Below are 22,718 nucleotides of genomic sequence, written 5' to 3'. Positions count from 1 at the left end.
TCCAAAGGGTATATTTCTGAGAACTCCTGGAGAGCAAGGAGGTGCTTATTAATGTATTCCTGAGCTCAGCTTCATCTTCCAGATCAAGTGTCTGTAAGAGCTGATGAGTCCTTGAGCTGCTCCTTCCCAGTGATTAGGATGGCTGAAGAGCCCATTACCCCAGAGCACGCAGCATGGCTCACTCAGAGCCTTGTGAGGCTGATCTAGATGATTAAAAAGTGAGACAAAAGCCACAATGCAAGGCTGCAGCTCTTAGCAAGCCCTGCCTTGGCCAGGCCCTGCGGCTGAAGGGTGAATCCAAATTGTCGGTGTAACACAGGGATCAGCACTGCTGTGAGCATCAGCCCACCTGGAGCTCCCTGGGGGTGCCAGGGCTTGTGGCAGGTCCTTTGGTGCCAGGAGAGGAGCTGAGCAAGCCCTGCCACACAAACACCAAGCCTGAGTCTGTCCCAGCTGTGTGCCAGCTGCAGGAACAGCCTGAGGAGCCCCACATGAGCCAGGTGTGGGTGACCATGACAGCTCAGTGAGAGCCTTCCCCAGGCTGCCATGGCTTTACCTTCTCCTCCACAGGACACACTGGTGCCCAGCAAGGCCAGATAAACCAAGCCTAACACAAACAGCCTGACCTAAACCACCACCTAATACAATTCCCCACATTCCCTCAAAGCAAAGGGGCCAACATTCCTGAGCCCACCCTGGCAAAGGACAAATGACACTCCCTGTATCAGCATCTACGGTCTGTGAAGTTAAAAAGGCAACAAAAGCACACACACAGAGTGTCAGCCCCCGTTATCTAATCACATCCAGGATTTATGTGCTGGGCAGGGCCCAGTGCACACAGCTCCATTTGTATTTTGTGCTGAAGGAAGCGCCACTGGCAGCAATTCTGGGTCACATCTGTCTGCAGGACCTCAGCCCAGCAATCCTTCCTGCAGAAAGGTGAGTGCTTTGTTCAAGCATTTTCTGCTTCCACAGCCACAGAGGAATTTTTTTTTTTTCACAGATTATTAGTGGTTTTCAGGGACTTTATGGTTAAGCAAACAATAAGATGGTTAAATTGTCCAATTTCAACATTTGACTTTTTAAATGTGAAAGTTAATAGGCTGCATTACTAGAATCACTGTGGAGGAAAGCACAAAACCCATCTGGGCAAAAATCAAGAGACAATCAATCCAAGGGTTTTTAAAGCCTGGCTTTCCCTCTGTGGTAAGAGCAGATGATGCTCTGTGCTGTACAGTAACACCAAGGGTTTATTAAACATATTAGCTGAGCTGATAATTAAACTGCTGATAATTAAAGCCAGGCTTGGCTATCTGCACCCAGTGGAGACATTGTCCTCCACTGAGAAAACACTCTGGAACTGTGGAGCTGGAGATAGGGCTCTGGCACCAGGGCCAGTCCCAGCTGATAAACCCCTAATCTACATAAACAAAGCAGCCAGTAATGAGCATCAGGAGTTTTTAAAGGTTGTTATGACAGCAATAGAAATGAATTTCTGCTTCTGCCAGCCCAGCTTTCCACACTGCTCCCATTTTCTGCCGAGCCAGCCCCTTGGCCGAGCCCCCACACCCCTCTGCACCAGCCCCTCTGCACCTACCTGTGGCCTTCAGCGCTGGTTGTTCCCCTAGCAACAGTTTTAACCTTTTGGCATGGATTTTCCCCTGGTAATGCGATTCTGCCACCACTGCTGAGGTAAAGGACATGTTACATAGTGTGCAGCATTTGTTCTTATCCACTGAGTCACCATCACTGCCCTGCATGGAGACAAAAACACAGACAAAACAGAGAGGGGTCTGAGCACAGCCACAGAGAGAGAAGAGAACAGGAGGGAGCAATCCAGGTGGTGATGCCAAGGCCGTGGCTGCCAAGGGCTTTCCCTTCCTCGCCTCTCCCAGCCGGGTCCAGCCTGGGGACACCTCCAGCTCCTCCACTCTGGTCTGCACTGGGAGCTCAGCCTGTCCCCGTGTCCCCCAGCCTGTCCCCGTGTCCCTCAGCCTGTCCCTGTGTCCCCCAGCCTGCCCCTGTGTCCCTCAGTCTGTCCCTTAGTCTGTCCTGGTGTCCCTCAGTCTGTCCCTGTGTCCATCAGCCCGTCCCTGTATCCCTCAGCCCATCCCTCAGTCTGTCCCTGTGTCCCTCAGTCCGTCCCTGTGTCCCTCAGTCTGTCACTGTGTCCCTCAGCCTGTCCCTCAGCCCATCCCTGTGTCCCTCAGTCTGTCCCTCAGTCCGTCCCTGTGTCCCTCAGTCTGTCCCTGTGTCCCTCAGCCTGTCCCTCAGTCTGTCCCTGTATCCCTCAGTCCATCCCTGTGTCCCTCAGTCTGTCCCTGTGTCCCTCAGTCTGTCCCCGTGTCCCTCAGGCCGTCCCCATGTCCCTCAGTCTGTTCCTGTGTCCCTCAGTCCATCCCCATGTCCCTCAGTCCATCCCCATGTCCCTCAGTCCGTCCCTGTGTCCCTCAGTCTGTCCCTGTGTCCCTCAGCCTGTCCCTCAGTCTGTCCCTGTGTCCCTCAGCCCATCCCTGTGTCCCTCAGCCCATCCCTGCATCCCTCAGCCTGTCCCTGCCACCCAGCACTGCTGCTTCCTCCTGATGCACTTCTCACAGAGACCCCAAAACATCTGGGGGGACACAGCTGGGGGGCACAACCCACTCTGCAGGGGGAGAAATAAATAACTGTCTGAAATCTCTCAGGTGCCTCCAGCAGGATCCAATACCAACCTTGGGTGAACCCAACACAGAGTGGACACCTGACCCACCACTGAAGGTCATTTTTCCCCCCTCAAAAAAAGCACTTTTAGAAAAATGACCGATTTTCATCACTTTTTTGTTGTTGATAACTGTAAATCAAACCTTAGGGAGGAATCTCAAGAGGTGATTAGTACTGTTCTGAGTGTAATTTGCACTTCTTTTAAATAGCTTTCTCTCAAGATATTTTATGCCTTCAAAGGGAAATCACTTGAAAGTTAAGAGCAGAGCAGAAAATTTCCAGTATCTATTGATCATCAGTGGCAACACATAAAGAGCCTCCAACAGAGCTCGTTTGAAAAGCTGATACACTTCAGTGTTAATGCACCAGGGTCTCTTCCTCTGCCAGGGCTGCTCTTCAGTGACATTTTTCCTTTTCAACCTACTTTCTCAGCTAGACTGCAATTAAAAATAAAAAATTAAAGCCCCCTCAAAGAGTCCTCCAATACCTCATGCAGAGCTCAGGGTCCCATTTACCCTGACCCACAGCTGGCTGTGCAGCTCATTGGGGTTCACCAAACCTCTGGGCCAGTACCTCCATGTGTGGCAGCCACCAGCAGGACAAGGGTGTCCCCAAACCCTTGGTGGGCCCCTCTGCAGGGGTTTTATTTTTAGAGCAGTTTTATACACCAACACCAGGTATTTGGGCTCGGCTGTGTTAAGAATTTCCCCAGGTCTGGATCATCCCTCGGCAGCATCACTTCCCTTCCCTCCTCCACCAAGCAAAGCCCTGCACAGAGCCAGAGGTGCTGCAGGTGATCCAGCCCTGAAGGGTAATTATGCCTTCTCATTTGTCAGGGGCTGTTTTACCTGAAACCCAAGAGGGCAGGGGAAGCTGATCCAGGTGTCTTTTGTCACCTGCTGAATGACACGGTGACAGGGCTGTGCAGCCACACAGCTCAGCTGGGCCACAGGGCTCTACAAGGGGCAGCTGGCTGCTCCCTGGGATATTCTGCACCACAGCCCACTCCTGTGCCATTCACATTCTCTGAAAAATCCCTTCATCCAGGATTTTTTGCCTGGGAAGCTGAGAAGCCTCAGAGAAAAGGAAAACAATTCTTATCTCATTTGCTTCTCCCGTGTTGTGCTCATGTGGAATGTGTTTGGAGATTGTTCACCCACAGGTGATTGTTCCATTGCATTCTGCTGGGAGTTGTTTTCACTCTTTGTGCCAAGCTGTGTCAGGGCTCTGGAAAGAGTCACTGAGTTTTCATTATTATCTTTTTAGCATTCTGTCTGTATCCTTTCCGTATTCTTTAATATAATATAGTATCATAAAGTAATAAATCAGCCTTCTGAGAACAGGGAGTCAGATTCATCATTCCTCCCTGCCACAGGGGTCCCCACAAATACAAAACACTCCCAGGGGTGAAACAGTGAACAGGCACTGACAGCTCTGGTCTGTAAATCCCCCAGCAGCTCCTCAACCCCCTGCTGCCAGACCCAGCCAAGGGATATTTCTACATTCTGCTTCTGCAGCTTCCTCCAGCCCATCCCACCTGGCAAACCTTCACTAGAGTGCAGCACAGAAGCCACTGGCTTCAAACAAACTGGAGCACAACAGAACACATCCCTGGATGTTGGGGAAGATGGAACAGGAAAGCCTTATAAATGTGATTGCCTGAAAAAAGGTTTGGAGAATATGGAAACTATAAGTGAGATGAAAATGAAAGCAAGCTCTGAGATCCCTCAGGTACTGAACAGCTGGGAAACAATGGTGTGGCTGGCTGGAGGGGATCCCCTTTGGATGGAACAACACCCTCTGCTTGCAGGCAGCTCCAAGGGGCAGAGCAGACCCCACTGGCTGGGCAGAAGGGGCCCAGAGAGGAGATTTTAGGGTTTAAAATGGAACACAGTGTGGCAATGTAATGATTCTTATGGGCTGTGTGTAAATGCTGTAGGGTTTGTATCTTGGGCTGGATTGGTCAGTGAGAATTGGAATATTCAGCACAGAAGGAGATTTATGGGATTGGAACGGGAACCTCGCTCTCATCCTCTTTGCCACTCTCCTGCCTTCTCTCTCTTTACCTCTCTCCCTCTCTCAGTCCTGCTCTGAGCTGTGCCTGGCAGCTCCCAGCAGGGCCCTGCCCCAGACCCTTTGCAATAAACCCCAAATTCCAGACCTGGCTTCAGAGCTCTCTCCTCTCCATCCCCACCATCCTGTCGCTCCCACCCCTGGAGTTGCAGCATCCATCTCCCAGCACTGACATCCCCACTCTTCCCCTGCTCCAGCCTCATTTCTAGGGCTGCTTTTTGTAATATTAGAAGCTTCAGTCTCGTATATCCCACAGAATTAACCTCAGTTATTTGGCTGCCTGTTAACAAGCTGCTAAAAGGCATAATCCTCACACAGGCCGTTCCTTAAGCAATCCACAGGAAAAGAAAGGATTTTCATTCCACAGATATAAATCTGCTGTCTTCATTCCCCAAGTTTTACTAAGAAGAAAAGATTATACAAACCCTAGAACACAGCAGTATAAACCACAGCATTAAAGTGCTGCAAAGCAACTTTGAAATTTGAATTAGTGTTTGGTGCAGGAAGGTGCTGCTGTAAAGAGCTGCTTTCTGTGCTGCTCCATAGGAAATTCAGATCATTCCTCTTCTGGAGCCTGTTTTTGTCATGGTACCAGCAAAAAGCAAGTACCAGTTCATGGAAGGTTAAGACATGAGGGTTTTCCCCTCCTCCACACCAAACCAAACCAATAATGAAGAGAACAACAATTGAGTAATCCATGGTAAGACCACCTGTATAAGGCTTCTACTTCTCACTCCAAAGGGCTAAGGGATGTTTTGGAAATGCAGTTTTTTAGCAATCCTCAAACAGCAGCCAAGCCCTCCCTTGGCCTCACAGAAAGGTCAGGAAGCAAATGCTGTTTCCAATCCCACAGCTGCAGCCACCTCACCCTCCTGCTGCCACCTGGCAGAGGGACAAGGTGTCAGTTTTGTGGTCAGCAGAACACAAACCCAATGGCACTCAGCCATGGAACAGTTTTGATGAAAAAAAAAAGGCTAATATTCCCTTTTTAGCTGCAGCTACTTCCACACAAATTTAATTGGTTTTCACGGATTGTTTCTAACACTCATTAAAGTCACTGTGCCATGGCCTGAGTGACACTGCTAGGATTGGGCACTGCACATGGTGGGGATGCCACTGTGCAGCATTAGAGACATCCTAAATAGTTCTGCTCTCTCTAAATGCAAAGGCTTGTGTAATATCTGATCAGCAACAGGCCTACTCTGAGCTGGAAACGTTGGCAGATTTTCCCTGCTATATTTTTACAACACAAATAATTTTAGCATTTAGGTCTGGCCTAGCCTAGCATTCACCTAGAACATGAGGACACGTTAATCCACCCCCACCAGGGCTGCCCTTGGGAAAAGCATCAGCAAAAACACAGAATTACATCCCTTCTCCACGCTGCCTTGCACAAAAGCAGTGGGAAATAAGTCAAAGTTGAACTATTTGAGGTCTGATTGGTTTTCTGTCCTCCACATCCCATGCTGAGGTGCCCATGCAGTATGTGGCTCCTTGTTAGATGTACTCAAACCCCATCTGCAGGCACCTGTCTGTTGTAGTGCCCACAATGTCATTAATAACTCAATAAAATCACTGCAAGGTCCTGCTGTGGAGGGGCAGATTGCATCTGCAATTGGCCTGTGTGCAACAGAAAAGTTCACTGGTGCTTCCATTTTCTGTGTGCAACAGAAAAGTTCACTGGTGCTTCAATTTTCTGTGTGCAACAGAAAAGTTCACCAGGGTTTCAATTACCATGTAAATGTGTTTTCAGATTCCTTGGGCAAAACTTGTGTGTTTCTCCCTTTAATTACAAGATATCACAGCGAATATCAACAACACTCAGCCCCAGTCACTCTGAACTGGTTTGGGAACCTCACTGCAGCTCTCATGTACCCCAGAATGTTGGGAAGGAGTCAAATGAATAATTCCCCATGAACCCATCTCTTAAAAATTCAGCCTCCTTCTGTCTATTGCCTGACAAATGGCTCTGAGCTGGTCCAATTCCTCACCTTCCTTTGTTTATCAGAACACAGCTGAGGAAGGCAATGGCCAATCTTTAAACTTGCAGACTGAGAGCAAAGGTGAGTGAGGAGCCTTGGGATAAAGCCCATCAGCTCCCAGGAGAAGGAGCCCCCTGAGCCCTGGGGAGGTGACACTGCTCTTGCTCCCCCCTAGGTTTTCAGCCCTGACACTGCAGTGGCACCACTGGCATCCCTTCACCTCCTGCTAGCATGGCACTGCAGGGCAGGTGCACCTCCAGGTGTGCCTCCAGGTGTTCCTCCACACCCACCACTGCTCCCAGACACTCTCCACATGTGAATCCTCCTGTCTGCCCAGTGACCCTCACCCTTGACAGGGGTGTCACATGCTGGAAGTTGGGTGAGGGGTCTGAAGTGACCCCAGGGCCACTCCAGTGGCTGTCACCCCACGAGCATTGCCCCTGTCACCTGCCCCAGCTGCTCACCAGCAGACTCAGCCTGGTCTGGAAGAAATGGAGCAAGCCCTGAGTATTTGCTATCAGCACATTTTTTCCTATGAAAGAACACTGAAATAACTAAAAACACAATTACCGCTGCTGATGCGCATAATAATTCTTGTGCGGTTTATTGAAAATTATTTCCAGTTACTTTGCATTTCAGCTAATCTAAATGTTACCTCTGGGCACCTGATCAGCTGTGAGAGAGAGAATGTTGTAGGTCAGAGTCAAGGATGCACAAAGCAGGTGGATAAAGAGGGGCTGGGCTTGTACCCACATTTTCTGAGCGCAGCTTTTTGGCCGGGCAGCCTCCATCCACGGGGTGAAGCATGTAGTACAGGCGGACTTTGCTGGCATGCTTCCGACTCTGGAAGGCAAAAAAACAAACAAAACTGGAGTTAGAAAGAGCAAGAGGCTCTGTTGCTGTGCTCACTACACCAACCCACAGATTTGACATAGATATCCACCACGGGGGGAGGAAAGGCAGAGGGATGCAGGTGGGGAGCATCAGCACTGCTCTGAATTGTCACCGAGCTCTGCACCCTGCTGGAATGAGCTGTGGGATGGAACCTGCCACCAGCAGAAGAAATGGCCCCTCTCCAAGTCCTGTAGGTCCTCCAAGACACAGAGGGAGCAGACAGCCAGGGAAGGACAGTGTTTGGTACTAGACCATTTCCATGGGGGGCAGATTGAGAGCTGGGGGTTACACAACAGCACCCTGCAGTGCCAGAGGCACACACACAGACCAAACCCACAACTCCCACGCCTCCAGAGTGATAAAACATCTCCATGAGGGAGACACGAGCAGGTTTCACAGCTGGAGCTCACGGGCAGGTGAGGTCAGAAGAGACAGGAGCTCCCCTGGTGACCCCAGCAGCAGCAGCCAAAGCAAATCCTTGGGGCTGGCAAGACTTAGAGAAGATTTTAAAGCTTCTACAGCAGGAGCACAGACATAAAGCTTCAGAACCCTGACTTACATCAGGTCTTGTCTTCCACCAGATGCAGGGGGGGAAAGCCTGCAGCCACAAAATAACTGCACCCAGCATATGGGCAGCAGACACACAGGGAGCTGTTACCATGTAAATGTTTCCTTTGAATCACCCTTTCCTACTGCCCCAGAGAACAACAGCACCGTAATGTTATAATTTCCCATCACAGAGCTGCAATTTAAAAATATTAAATTACCATTAGCATGTTCTGGAACATTCTTTTTCCTGTGGTATAAACTTGGAGCTAAATTTGCAGGGAGCTATATTTGTATTCACATGCAGAAATGTGACTGTGCAATAATTTTTTCCACAGAGCAAATCAGTCAAGACAAATAATGTCAAATATCTGTCCCCAGCTCGTCTTCCTGCTGCATTTAGCAAATGTGACCTTCCACGGTCAGAGCAGGAAACCCCAAAGCTCCAGCTATTAGATGAGCAACCCAGACAGCGACTGCGGAATCAGAAAATGACAAAATAAAATGTTTAAAATGCGCAGGACAGAGGTGCAACACCGCTCCTGGAGCTTGGCTGCACTCCCAACCTCCTGCCTGAAGTGATGCTTAGCCTTGCACCACACAGGGCCAGTGAAACCCTCAGTAAAGGCAGCGTGGCCAGAGTTTTTCAGTGGGATTCCTTGCGCTGACACCCTGCAGAGCAGTCAGCCTCCCTCGAGTCATCCTCCCCAGAGTCACGAGGCTCTTCCCTCGCCTGGCTTCATCCAGCACGTCACGATGCCCACGCTCACACAGCCACAGCCTCCTCTCTTCAGAGGGCAAAAAAATCTGGGAGGGGTTGCTGGGTGTGTGGAAGCTGCAAAGATGCCGAGAGGAATCATTTTTATGGTTCTCAGCTGGACCATAAATGGTGCCCAGGTGTCAGAGTTGAAAGACAGCAAAGCTTCAGCCTTCTGTAAAACACCTCTCACCTTTCTTGGGGCAATTGTTTGGATTTGTGAAAGCCAAGGTAAAGGAATGACTTATGTTTGGCATAATTTAAAACTACACAGCTCCTTATGCAACCTGGTTATGTTATGATCATCAAAGTGGAGCTTAAAATCATCCCTGGCCTCCACGTGGATGTGGTGAGCATCTCCTTCCCTCTGCAGAGCAGAGGAAGCACAGCCCATTTGTCATCCACTTTATCTCTGGCATTTTCTACATTTACATGTGTATTTATCATCCCAACACCCCAGCAGGAGCACGGCAGGAGCACAGTGATTATTCTTAGTGTGCTGCTCACAAACAGCACTGCGGGTGATCCTCTCCCTGCTGAAAACCTGCAGCTCCAAGGCACAAGGAGGGCAAGTGCCAGACACATGGAGAGGGGGCAGAGGAAGAACCACAAACAGGAGCCAGAAAACTGGGATGAACTGGGATTAGGGCACCTCCAGCTCCGATTCTGACCCACCTCACTGCATCCACAAGCTCTAGGAAAGACAAAACCTCGCCACATCTGTAAATCCACAGGATTTACATGGAATGAGCACGCTGCCTTGTGCTCCAACAGCCACCACAACCTCATTTTGGGTGCACCAAAACCCTCACTTTGGGTTTCTGCACCCCTGAATGTTTCTATTGCAGCTGTACAAAGTGTTATGCCAAAGGCATGCTCACTTTCCTGTCTCTGGTGGGAACAGCACCTTTTAAAGGCTCTAAGTCTGGTTTAATACTGCAGGGTTGAAAACCAGCCCTGGCTGTGCAGGGAGCTCAGTCTGTTTTCACACAGCTGCTGCAGAGTTCTGCATTGCAAGCTCATTTGCTACTGTAAGGCTCATCAATAAAAGTAAATAAATGGATCATTTCTATCTCTATCAAATCTACTCCAGTACAGAAGATCGTGGCAGAGACAGCAAAGTTCTGGCAATTCAACCCTAAAACATAAAAGGGCAGAGCAGAGCTGAATTGTGCTATGAAATGCAATTTGATTTTGCATAAATTGGGTTTTGCAGCACGCTGTGCCTGGAGCAGGCAGTGAGGTCCCTGTGGGAGCAGGGGCAGCTGGCAGGACCTGGAGTGGGGCTGGTTTGGGGTACAGCCCTGATCCCCCTGATGGAGGGGCTTCTCATCCCTCCTCCCGCCCTGAGCAAGAACAAAATATGTTGTTAAAATTATTTTTCCTTACTTGAATTAATGCCTTGAGCAAGCAAAGAATCACTTCACAGAAAGATGGGATTTTTGATGTTGGAATGGACTTTAATGATAATCCAATTCCAGCCCCCCATGCTGCCCAGCCAACCTGGCCTTGCATGGAGCCAGCTCCCTCCTGTAGGACCAGCAGGGTGCATTCAGACTTCCTGGCATTGGGCTGCATGGCTGGAAAAGGACAAATCTGCTGAAATTAAAGATGGACCAGTGGCTCTGGGGAGGACTGACCCACCTCCCTTCACAGCCAGAAGCTGCCAGCTGAGGCATTACAGCCAGGCTACATTGACACACACAATTCTTCTCTTCTGGGGTCTGGGAGAGGAGTCCCCCCACCATGGCCCCAGAACTGCTCCCACTTTACCACGATTCAGGCTGATCCAGCAGTCTAAAACACTTTGCTTGTGAGAGCCCTCTTCCTGTCTCCTGTCATCAGGCTCAAATCAACTATCTCTGCAGCTTCCCTCAGGCTGTGCTAGCACATAATCTCATTTCCCTATTCCCCATATATCCCTTCATCAATCCCTGCTCCCTCCTGTGCTGGCAGCTTTATGGTTTTGGGCAGTTTAGCTTTCCTCTCCTGCAGCCAAAGGCCAGGGACCCCCACACTGAGGAGCAGCAGCACAAACACAGGTGAGAGATGAAGGAAGGAGCCCAGATGGCTGCAGCTTCTCTTAGTCTGCATTAAACTATTTTTCAGAAGGCCATTGGTTGGGTTTTAATCCTTTTAGTGTACACTGTGTTGGGGTTTTTTTTGTGTGCTGGCAGTTTCTTAATTAAATTGCCACGCACCACGCAGTCACATGATTATACCAATTTTATTATCTGTATTGGCCCTCTTGTAATCTCATCAAAAGAGAGAAAGTTATTTTGGCTGGCCCACTTGTCCAAACCTTGTGCAGAAACCCAGCTCCACGGTCCTGCAGCCCTTTCCCTGAGCATGCTGTGCCAAGCTGGGACCCCTGGCACGGTGCCTGCCCCTGTGCTTGCTTCCTCCTGGAAGCTTCCTCCTCTTTCCCATGCCCCCAGGGTCAGCAGTGCCAGTGCACAGCACGTGGCCAGCACACTCCAAGCACCCACTTGTGAATTACTGGACCTGCTGACCTAAACTACATCACTATGGGATTTGTAATCGCTGCCTAACAACCTTCCAAATTTCTACTGGAATGGAACCAATCTATTCCTTCCTCTATGATATAACAACATCCTCTGCGTTTTTTAAATAGACAGGAGAAGTATTTTCAGCAAATGCCTTCCCTTTTCTGCCTCTACTACCCACACAACAAACATTGTCAAGATCCCTGTGGTTCGCTGCAGAGCTGAACTCCCCGGCTGTTATTCCAGACACTGCTGGATGCCAATGTCCTTTTTCTCCCTTTGTAATTTTTTGAAAAGCCTCATTTATAATTTATGGTCATTTCTATCAACTTCCCCTTTTTCCTCCAGGAGTTAATTTTTTAAAAAGTGTCCACTCATGCTTTTGGCCTTCCTGGGCACACAGAAAAGTGGCTGCAATTCCCGAGTGCTCTGCTGAATTTGCATCCCCATCAAACCGGCCGCTCCAAAGCAAAGAGAGGCACATTACTCCTTTGGACATTGATTTGTTTACACATTAAAGCAGCTACTGAGGATCTATTCAGCCAAGCAATCACTAGCTCCACTTCCTTATATCTGCTTATTCCTTATACCATTCCACCTGGATGGCCAGCCTGGCTCCAAGTGGGGATCCTACACATGAATTTTCTGTCTCAGGAATCACCATTTCAGCTGTGATCTTCAGCTTTGCTGCCTCCTATATTGGTTTTGACTGTAGTCAAAGTAGCTCTTGTCCAACACACTGCTGGGTACCCTGTGGAGAGGAAATAACTCTCCTTAGGGGCTGTTGCCAGAGCAGCGTGGCAGGAGCAGCTGGGCTCAGCACCTGGGGCACCTGCTCCTCCCTAAACCCACTGCTAGTCCCTTCTGAGTCCCTCACAATCCTCCTGCAGGTGGATCTACATCTACACTAATGCAACCTGCCTTTAATCCTATTGCTATTATGGGATTTTTCCAGGCAATGAACCTCCCTGGACTGAGCCAAAGGTGTGCCTGCTCTCGGCAGAGGTTGGACCAGACCTTTAAAGGTCCCTTCCAACCCAACCCATCCCAGGATTCTGTACACATGCCAAGGGAAAGGGGATGCAGGGATAGAGTGAGCAGGCTGGGAGCTTCTGATATCATAAATCAAAGGTGACTCCCACAAAGGGGAGAGAGAGAATGATGCAGCTGACTTCCATGGATATCAGAAGGCTAATTAATGACTTTATTATACTGTACTATATACATTGCATCTAAACTGAATCTGCCAAGCACTCACCTGCTCACACTGCACAGAATCTCGTGACTGTCCCAACAGTCTCGACACACACACACTTGGCCCTGACAGGCCAAGGAAACAAACACCATCACTGTGGATAAACACATTGCATTCTACTTTGGCACAACACAGGCACAGCAAGCAATAGGAATTGTTTTTCCTTTCTCTGAGGTTCAGAGAATGTGAATCTCAGAAATCCTTGGGAAGAATTGTGCCTTGCTTTTCTCTGTGAAGAGAAATGTAACACTTCTGATCTGGGCTCCACACAGCAAGCCAAATTCTTGCTGCTCACCTGCAGCTCAGGTCCCTCATCCTGGGTCACTCTTGGGGACTGATATTCGAGACGTGGGTGGACTTCACCGTGGGTACAGCCCCCATCCCAGCACCAGCAGGCAACAGAAGAGTTAACACAGGCACAGTGCCTGCTGTGCACAGGAGCTGCCCCCATTCCATGCTGCTGTTCCCATTCCATCCCCATTTGATTTGTGTGGAACAATCCCCGCGTCAGTGCCAGTCGCTCCGGAGCGCCCGAGCGCACGGGGGCGGGTCTGTCACAACACACACAGAGCTACAGACTGCTTCCCAACACCAGAACCCCGGTCCAAACACGGGCTGGGAGCTTAAACACTGAAGACAGGCAGGAGTGAATACCTGCAACAAAGAGGTGCCCTCCAGTGCAGCGGGATCAGCAGGGAATGCCGTGGAAGGGCAAGAGCTGCAGGAACTCATCTCCCAGGGATGCTGGCCAGTGCAAGCTCTCTGTGCTTTCATTCCATGCAGCTTTAATGTGACATCCCTTATGCCTCCCCACCACTGCTAACCCTGGGGTCCCATTTTCCCAGTGTGTTTTACTGCTGCTCTGAAGGACCTTTTAACTTCAGCTATTTTTAGACAGCAATAGGCCTCTCTGTGCAGAGGTACCTGGGAAGGGAGCTGTGCACAGGGCTTCATCTGTTCTGCTGTCGCTGCTGTTTAGCAATAGATTTTGACACTGGGAGTGCATTAAAAATAATGCTCAGCCATTAATGTTGACAACAGAGCAGTAACGTAGAGCCTTGTAAAGTCCCATCCCATCTCCACTGGCTCCCACCGTGATGCAGCAGCTGCTGCTGCCCTGCATGCAGAGAGAAGCACGAGCCTTGTGCCCTAAAACCCTGGCACCCACCTATTGTCCCTCATACACAATGGGTGGCCACGTTTTCCTCAACATACTTGAACTGGGGCTGTCACCATGACACAAACTGCCAAGGAATATCCATGGCAGGCCTGGACGTGCACACAAAAAGAACAGAGCAGCACCTTTGTCATCTCTGTGACACAAATATGCCCTCTTTAGCTTTTTCTCCTCCAGCCAAAGTTCTTCTCTCCAACACCAGCATGATCTGCAGGGTAACAGTAATGTTAAAGCAGACACCAAAAGCCATGGATCAGCAGAGCAGATTCCAGCAGTGGTGGGGAAGGACATGGCAACAACGGCCAGGGTGTGCCCTCCTCCTTCATTCCCTGAAGGATTTACATGTCACTGCCACCAAAGCAAGAAAACATGGCAGGTGAGCAGCAACACACAACAGAGACCATGGCCAGCAAATGTCACGTTCCCTTCCACGATAACTGACATCAGCAGAACCCGACACACAACAGCCCTGTGCAGCCTTTACCTTCAGCTAAAGCACATCCTTCCCACTCCTCCATCCTGGAAATGGTTGCAGCATCTCACACAGGGAGCTGGGAGCAGAAACATAACATTCCAGCTCCTTGCTTTCCAGCACAGCATTTATTTTGTTAAATAGAGTATGCACTCTTGCGGCACATTAATATTTCAGACACAGGGTCGCCTTCCCGAGCACACACATCTTGATCCTTAAGGCACTAATGTGCCAATAGTAAACAATGTTTATTATTCCTTCAGACAAGCCATTGCTTTACACGTTTGCAGCCAAGGAGAGCCCAACTGGAGGCAGATTAACCCCAGCACCACTCCAGCCCGTGCACACGAGGAGCACTGATGAGGCTGTCGATACCGCTCGCCTGCTTTGCTCTGGAGACAGAGTGAGAAATTCCACAGGGCACAGCTCCAGAGAGGAGCCAAGGGGCATGGCACTTGATTTGTTCTCCCCAGCTTCTTCTGCATTTGAATTTTAATATGCTCTGCCCTCCCCTGCTGCTCCACCACAAGAATTCCAGCATCATTCCCGCATCCCATACGGTGACACTCGCACGGGCTGCTCTTCCTCCAGACCCGGCATCTTCCTTCATTTTAAATGGAAAAATAAAGCACCCTCTGAACACCTGAAGCAATAAAGATTATGGAGGAAATGGAGAAGAGCATTGCAGCAGCTTGAGGAGCAAATGTGGTGATGAATGTGCAGCTCAGGGTGAAATCTGGGAGCAACTTTGTATATGAGGTAATTTTCCTGCAGGATTTTCAAGGGGAAACGTGAAAATAAATGGAAACATCTTCCTAATGGCTGTGAGCACTTCTACATAGAGATGAGGACTCAGAGCTAACTAAGAAACCGTAGCTCTCTTTGTTTCAGCTTTTTAATTTACAGAGCAGCTCACCAAAGTGATTAATACAACCTCTCTCAAAGACAGAGCTGGAAGGAAGTATTAAATTACAGGTAATCCAGAGGGAATCCAGTGCCAAAGAGGCTTCCGGCTCCAGAGGAAGGAAAGATGCAGAGATACAGAAAAGAAAAACCTCATTTCTGCAGCACAGACTTTCAATGGCACTGCAGCAAGCGCTGCACATTGTCACCCCTTGGAGCACAGTGGAACACAAGGTGTGAAATAAATACCCTCAGGTGTGAAATACCCTCAGGTGTGAAATACCCTCCCTAAACTGTGTCTGGCCACCTCCTGCCCCACACACCTGCAGCACACGGATTGCTCACCAAACAACCACCCTGTGCCCTTTTGTTCCTCCCAAGGAGGAAAGGGGAGCCAGGGTAGCTCAGGGATAGTTGGCATCCAGGGATTGTCTCAGGCATCCGTACTTTGCTGCTTTATTCCAGAAACAGAAATGGGAAGAGAGTTTTCTGATACTTCAGGGGACAAATTAAGGCAGTAATTTGCATGCAGAATTAAAATATGCAAATGCACACTCTCTGGGACACCGACAGGAAGGATTGCCTCATCCCTCACTCACGGCTGCCCAGCACCAGCCCCTGGAGATGCTCAGCACCTCAGAGTGAGCTGGGCTCCTTCATTTGGGAACCAAATCAATACCCCAAGGCTCAGCTCTGTCCTGGGGTGAACCCTCCAGAGGAGGGCAGGACTTGGCACTTTCACCAGCATGGGAAGGAGAGCCAGGGTGCATCAGACACAGCAGACAAAGCCAGAAACACAGTTGCATGAAGCACATGTAATAAAGGCAGTATTTGCTGTATGTCAAGCTGGAAGCACGAAGTGCTGCAAACACTCTGATCCTTTTGTCATTTTTCCACTACACTTGCCCTTGGAAATAATATCACTTAATACTGCGTGACTGACATAAAATCATGTTTTATTCCTGGCAAAGTAGCACAGAGGAAAAGTTATTGGTTGGTGATTTGGAGAAGGAGATGAGACAGCGATTGGAACTGACTATTCCTGTTTGGCAAGATAAAAACGTCCCCCTTTCATAGGCTGCTTCCCTCTATTTTCTTACAGAGAAATGTCTTATTTTGCATGCACAGAGAGCCAAGATTCCAGTCCCTGGCACAAGGGCTGCAGAGCTCACTTGACTGCGCTAGTGAGGCAGTGGATCAATTCCCTTTCTCTCCAGGCTCTCTCAGGAAGGATAAGGGCACTGCTGACCAAAACAAACCCAGACAGGGCCCTAGCACTCAGCATCCCTGGCTGCACCACCACCAAGGGTCCAGGGAAAGGATCTGCAGAAAGTTCAGTCTTCTGAAGTTGTTATTTCCCCTACGAAAATAATCAGTTTTTAACTATACCGCACTTTCTAAAAGAAAGAAGAAAAAAGAGAAAGGTGTGAAAATTGTGACCAGCTACTTTATAATTAGAAAGAAACAGTGAATTTTACACTCCTGATATTCACTAACGGCCTGCAGCAAGGGCTGGCAGTCTCAGGCAGGATGGAGCCCCCAACTCCAGCTCACTGGAAAACCTCAGGGCAGGTTTTCAGCCTCTGGAACCAGGCTGCCAGAAGGTCACCACGAGAATGAACATCACACTTGGGAGTGGTGACCAGAACAGCCGCCCCAAGGGGACACTGAGAGCAGCAAAGCGCGGCACAGCCACAGGGCAGAGGCACTCCCAGCCTCTGGGCCACCAGAGGGGATCCCAGGGAGTCTTTACAGCTCCCTCCCTCCAAGGCTCAGCTCTGTGTTATGTAAGCCAGCAGCAAGGTTTGGGAATGACATTATTGTGCCCAACGTCTCCAGCGTCTGCTGGGATTTCACAGCGGATGACAAACGAGCGCAACACCTCGCGCTAAAACACACAACAGAAAACAGGGTTGTTTTCCACATTTCAAAAACATCTGCTATGAATTAATGATTCAGCTCATCCCTACAGTGACAGGCGCAGAGGAGACGAGCTTGGCTGAGCACCCTGAGGCTCACTCCTGTTTCTGCAGCACTGCTCCTGCCTCCTGCAGGCAAAATTTGGCATCCACAGTGTCCAGTATCAAGATCTGGAAGGTGTCCCTAAAACTGCAGCCTTCAACTTCCCAGAGTTGCCAGGGATCTCTGCTGCACACAGAGGGCAGCCAGAGGAGCAGTCACAGAAGAGCTCCTAAGAAATTCACCAAAACAGACATGTAAAGTGCCCTACAAGCACACGTACATTCTTGTTCCCATTGTTAATTAATGCAGAACTGCATCCTCAGATCATGTACATTAAGCTTCCTGCACATCCTCCACTGGCCACACAATTGTCTCCCTCATATATCAACTGCAAAACATTTGAGTCAAGCCTGGGGTAACTTCATCTTCCAGGTCCCTGGGCACAAACTCTGCATCTGTTGGAACTCTGCAGACACTGGGAGTCCCTACGTAACCAAAACCAGAAGCAAAGCACACCTCCCCTGAGTGCAGAAATCCCACAGAAAATCACAAAAGACCTCCATGACCACCAAAATGAAACCAAATTATTCCATATTATCCAAATATCTGTATTATCTCTATTTTACATATTATGAATATACAGAGTTAATACTGTTTATTCTCTAGATACAAACTATGTTTTATAGATAATGCAGACATGCATCACTTCTGGAGTCCTCCAGATGCTGGAGCATCTCACATGCCCCCAGGGGAGGACAGTCCCTTGTGCACAGCCACCACACAGGGACCCTGCACCTCCTCTGCATCTCTGTTCAAAAGCCCCTCACCCTGGCAGGATCTACATCCAAGGCAGAGGGTTTCCTTCCCTGAAGGATTTTACAGCATCATATCCCTCCATAATTTCCTCCCTGTTTAATAGGAATGTATTTAAGTTTGTTTTGAAGATATGCAGTGCTGTTAATTGCTGTTCTAACATGTCTCTAATAATCCATCCTTTCTAATTATTCATTGCTCACTACCTCTTAAGTGCTTAAATACATTCACAAATTCTAATCTACTCTCTGCACAATCAGTGATTCCTACTCACCAAACCACAGTGCAGCACATTTAATACAACCTGAGCTTGTTTTGCTGCACTCTTAATTGCTCTCCTTGCTAACTGTGTTTCCTTCAGCCCTGATCAAATTGCAGGCTGACTTGGCAAAAACAGAAGCAAAAAAAAAAAAAGCCAGACACGCAGCAGACACCGCTGCAGTGACATCACTGACAGAGTGAAGTGTAAAAACAGTAAAAACAGTAAATAAAAACAGTTCTACAAATGCTGAGTGTTCCAAGCAGAACTGCAAACCAAGAGCATCCTACCTCGTAATGGGCCACGCGCTGGGACTCGGAGATCAGCTGAGCGCTGCACACCTTGCAGTAACTTTCAGTGAACAATTCTTGGTCGATGTCAGAGGATTTCATCTGTGCATGACAGAGAGAGACAAGGAGCACAATCAGTCACAGAAAGCAGGCAGATGTGTCTGGCAAGGCTCCTATAGAGCCAAGGCAGCACTCGAGGCAAGCAGTTCTTGTCACCGTGAGGGAGTGGAACCAGTGTTGTACAGGTGGAAATGTGACACACTGACAGGTCCCCTCTCACAGTCAGATTTGCTGGAAAAATCCCTTTGCCCAGGATTTTGCTCCTGAGAAGCCTCAGAGAAAAAGGAAAACAATAATTATCTCATTTGCTTCTCCTGTGTTTTGCTGTTTTGGAATGTGGTTGGAGATTGTTTCATTGATTTCATGTGAATTGTTTTGACTTATTGGCCAATCCGTGCCAAGCTGTGTTGAGGCTCTGGAAAGAGTCACGAGTTTTTATTATTATCATCTTTTTAGCCTTCTGTCTGTATCCTTTCTGTATTCTTTAGTATAGTATAGTATAGTATAGTATAGTATAGTATAGTATTCTTTAATACAATATAGATCATAAAATAATAAATTAGCCTTCTAAAAACATGGAGTCACATTCATCACTCCTCCCTGCCACGAGGGACCCTGCAAATACAACAGTCCCCCCACCATCCCCAGTCCCTCCCATTTAGAGCCCCCAGGTTTATGCACCATGGTTTTAACCCACGTCAAGTGCTCATTCCTCACCCCAGGCAGTTCCCAGGGACCAGAGCAGAGCTGCTGCAGAGGGAGACACCAGGGCCAGGTGTGCCCACGGCACAGCCATGCTCTGAGTGCCACAGCAGGGCTGTCCTGCTCTGACACCCACTGGGGAAGGGCTGCTCCTCATCACCTTTCCTGTCTAGGAACACCATGCACAGAAGCAGCTCTGACACAGATCCCTCATGGCTCCAAACACGCTTGACCATTTGTTATACAACAGTAAAAGAGCTCATAAAGGCTTTTATGGAGGAGGCAAACAGCATCACAACCTGGAGGAAGGTGGTTTTAAGCTGGAAGAGCACTCTGTTGTACTTCTCAATTTAGATGTGGAAGAGAATTGTTTGGATGATTTACTGGGCTGTGCTGTTCTCCAGCAGCTGTTTAAATATTTATGTGTTCCCCAGAACTTTCCACGAGGACACTTGCACCTTTCAAACCAGCTTGCTGAGTGCTCTGGTTCACAGGAACACATCGCTCCTGCTCATAACCTCCTCCTTGTGCCACTGCAGGTACACAGATCTGAACTCACAATCAAGGGGTGGATCAGGAAGGTTCAGGCTTAAAACAGACTCAACCCAAGCAGAGCCAGAAAGCAACAGAAGCAGCTACAGAGAGAGAATATTTAAAACCAACCCCTATGCAAAGTAAGAGGGAAAAGAGAGGCTGGTGCCTTCTCATAAATGCCAAGATAAAATCTATTAATTCACAATCATAACAAACCTGAGCACAATGAAGACTGATAATACAGGTTTTACAGAGCTCATTCCACTGACTGGGAAGAAAAATAAGATGGAAATGAAGAGGTGATGAGATCTCACGAGCAGACAAAGCCAGGTGCAGAAGGGCCGGTCACTGCCAGGCTGGAGGTGCTGATGCCAAACCTCTGTGTCCTGCCACCCACAGCTATTGGGGGCCCTGCATATTTTATCAAAATAAACAGCTGAGCTGACAGACTCTGCCAGCCTGGAGAGACCAGCCCATCCTGAGCTCCAGGAAAAGGTCTGCCAGACAAAAAAACTGATCTCAGAGCTCCTTGCTGCTGTGCTTGCTCTTTGTTTGATTCTGCAAAGACATTTGCTTGTTTTCTCTTGCTATCTGCCTGGTTTTAATCCTCATTTACTCTGTCCAGAGAGATGTTGCATTGAGAAACTTTCAAAGACACCAAAAGACCCTTTTAGGAATACAAGAAGTGTTGCAAAATTGCATCAAAGGCAAAACAAAGTGGGAGGAAGAAATCTCACTTAACTCCAACAGATTGACACAAAGCAAACCAAAGAATCTCATTAAACCTCAATCCAGCAACCAAGGCAGAGACAGGTAACACCACCTTCATTTGCATGCAGCCTGCAATGCTAGTACAAACCCTCATTGCAAAAATCAGAGTAAATCAAAAGCCTCTCAGCATTAGTTCAGCACTCTGGGCTCTGATAACAGAGCCAAAGTCTATTTTTCTCAAATGGAATCCTCTGTCCTCCTTTAGAGCAGCAGGGGCTGAACAGGCTTATCCAGGAATGGGATCTCAGACATTTTCTCTAAGCAGCAAGTTCTGACACAGGTGTGGGATGTGTTCCCCTCACATCACACGTTCAGCACCAGGAGAACACGGTGGTTCTGCTGCTGATGTGACTGCTGTGCACCACGATTCACGCGCAAATATTCAAGTTACCTAATAAAATGGAATGGGAGACCCTCACATAACACACCCAGAGCACAGTTACACGTGACAGAAGCTCCCACTCCCAAATCCTGGTGTGCCCACCAGCAGAACCTGCATCACTTGAGCACCTGGGTGAGGCACAGCTGCAGAGGACAGCCTGGCACTGCATTGCTTTGACCTCCCCAGGCAGCTCCTGGGATCCCAAAGCGCCACACTCCCATGGAACCCCCAGCAGAAGGATGAGAGGAACCCTTCTCTCCCTCCAGCCCTCTTTGCTTGCATGCCCAGGTGAGCAGCAGCAGCTCCTGCTCACCCAAAAGCTCCCTGTGCCCCCAGGAAGCACAGCAAGGCCAGCACTGCCAAAGCAGGGTCCCCTTGGCCAGGCACAGAAATGGAACTGGGATGCTGGCACAGGGTTTCACTGCTGCTTTTTCCAGGCATTGCTTTTTCATGGTGATGAAAAGCACAGCAAGGGTAGAGAGGGATGGGGATTAGGAAGAACAAAAGAACAAATGGAAGCAATACCTCCTTCATGCTTTTGCATGAATATATTAGACTAAACTGCTATGAGGATTCAAGCACAGGTAAGCTTGGCTACTTAAAATAATTAGAAAGCTCTGGTAACAATAACTGCTCTAGACAAAATTAAATTTTAACAAAAAATAATAGATTCACCTTAGCAAGGAAGATTTCCACACAAGCAATCCACTACCAGTACCCATTTATAGAAATTACCCTTGCAAAGCTGCCACTGAAACCAAGACAGCCCCAGAACAAGTTTAAATTCAAGCACCAGTCCTTGACTTGAGAAAATGGACAATTACCTGTCACCATCTAATTTCTGAAAGATCCCCTTGCCCAGGATTTTTCTCCTGAGAAGCTGAGAAGCCTCAGAGAAAAAGGAAAACAATAATTATCTCATTTGCTTCTCCTGTGTTTTGCTGCTTTGGAATGTTTGGACATTGTTTACCAACAGGTGCATGTTTGATTGGTTTCATGTGAATTGTTCTGACTTAATGACCAATCACAGACAGCTGTGTCAGGGCTCTGGAGAGAGAGTCATGAGTTTTTCATTATTAAATTCTAGCCTTCTTTCTGTATCATTTCTCTATTCTTTAGTATAGTTTTAGTACAGCATTCTTTTATATAATATAATATCATAAAATAACAAATTAGCCTTCTAAGAACATGGAGTGAGATTCATTCATTCTTCCCTTTGACAGGGGTCTCAAAAAATACAATTCTGTCCCACAGAAATGGAACAGAGGAGCAAAAGTCTCTTGCCCTCCTCAGCAGCTGCCAAAGAATGTCCAGCTAACACAGTGAAATGAATGCATGAACATGTGTGGTATTTTTGGGGTCCCCCAGATGGAGGAGAAATTGAGAATTGACTCCACATTTTTAGAAGGCTAATTTATTATTTTATGTTCTCTATTATATTAAAGAATGCTGTACTAAACTATAATAAAAAACAGAGAAAAGATACAGACAGAAGACTACAAAGAATGAACAATAAAAACTCGTGACTCTCTCCAGAGCCTCAACACAACAGTCTGTGATTGGTCATTATGTAAAAACAATTCACAGAAACCAATCAAACATGCACCTGTTGGACAAACAATCTCCAACCACATTCCAAAGCAGCAAAACACAGGAGAAGCAAATCAGATAATTATTGT

General features: G+C 48.2%; 1 protein-coding gene across 1 annotated transcript in view; it reads right to left on the bottom strand.

Annotated features, from left to right (window-relative positions):
• Positions 1–22,718, bottom strand: part of ZMAT4 (zinc finger matrin-type 4) — a 52,174-nt gene that overhangs the window by 17,362 nt on the left and 12,094 nt on the right. Inside the window, exons 2-4 of the mRNA XM_084221703.1 lie at positions 18,591–18,692; positions 7,509–7,598; positions 1,598–1,754 (exon numbers count right to left, since the gene is read on the bottom strand). Coding sequence (XP_084077829.1) covers positions 1,598–1,754; positions 7,509–7,598; positions 18,591–18,692 — 349 coding nt within the window. The remainder of the gene's footprint in view (positions 1–1,597; positions 1,755–7,508; positions 7,599–18,590; positions 18,693–22,718) is intronic.

Source organism: Fringilla coelebs (genome assembly GCF_963513975.1).
Source record: "Fringilla coelebs genome assembly, chromosome: 26".
Taxonomy (NCBI): Eukaryota; Metazoa; Chordata; class Aves; order Passeriformes; family Fringillidae; genus Fringilla; species Fringilla coelebs.
This window is presented reverse-complemented; position numbering and strand designations above follow the sequence as displayed.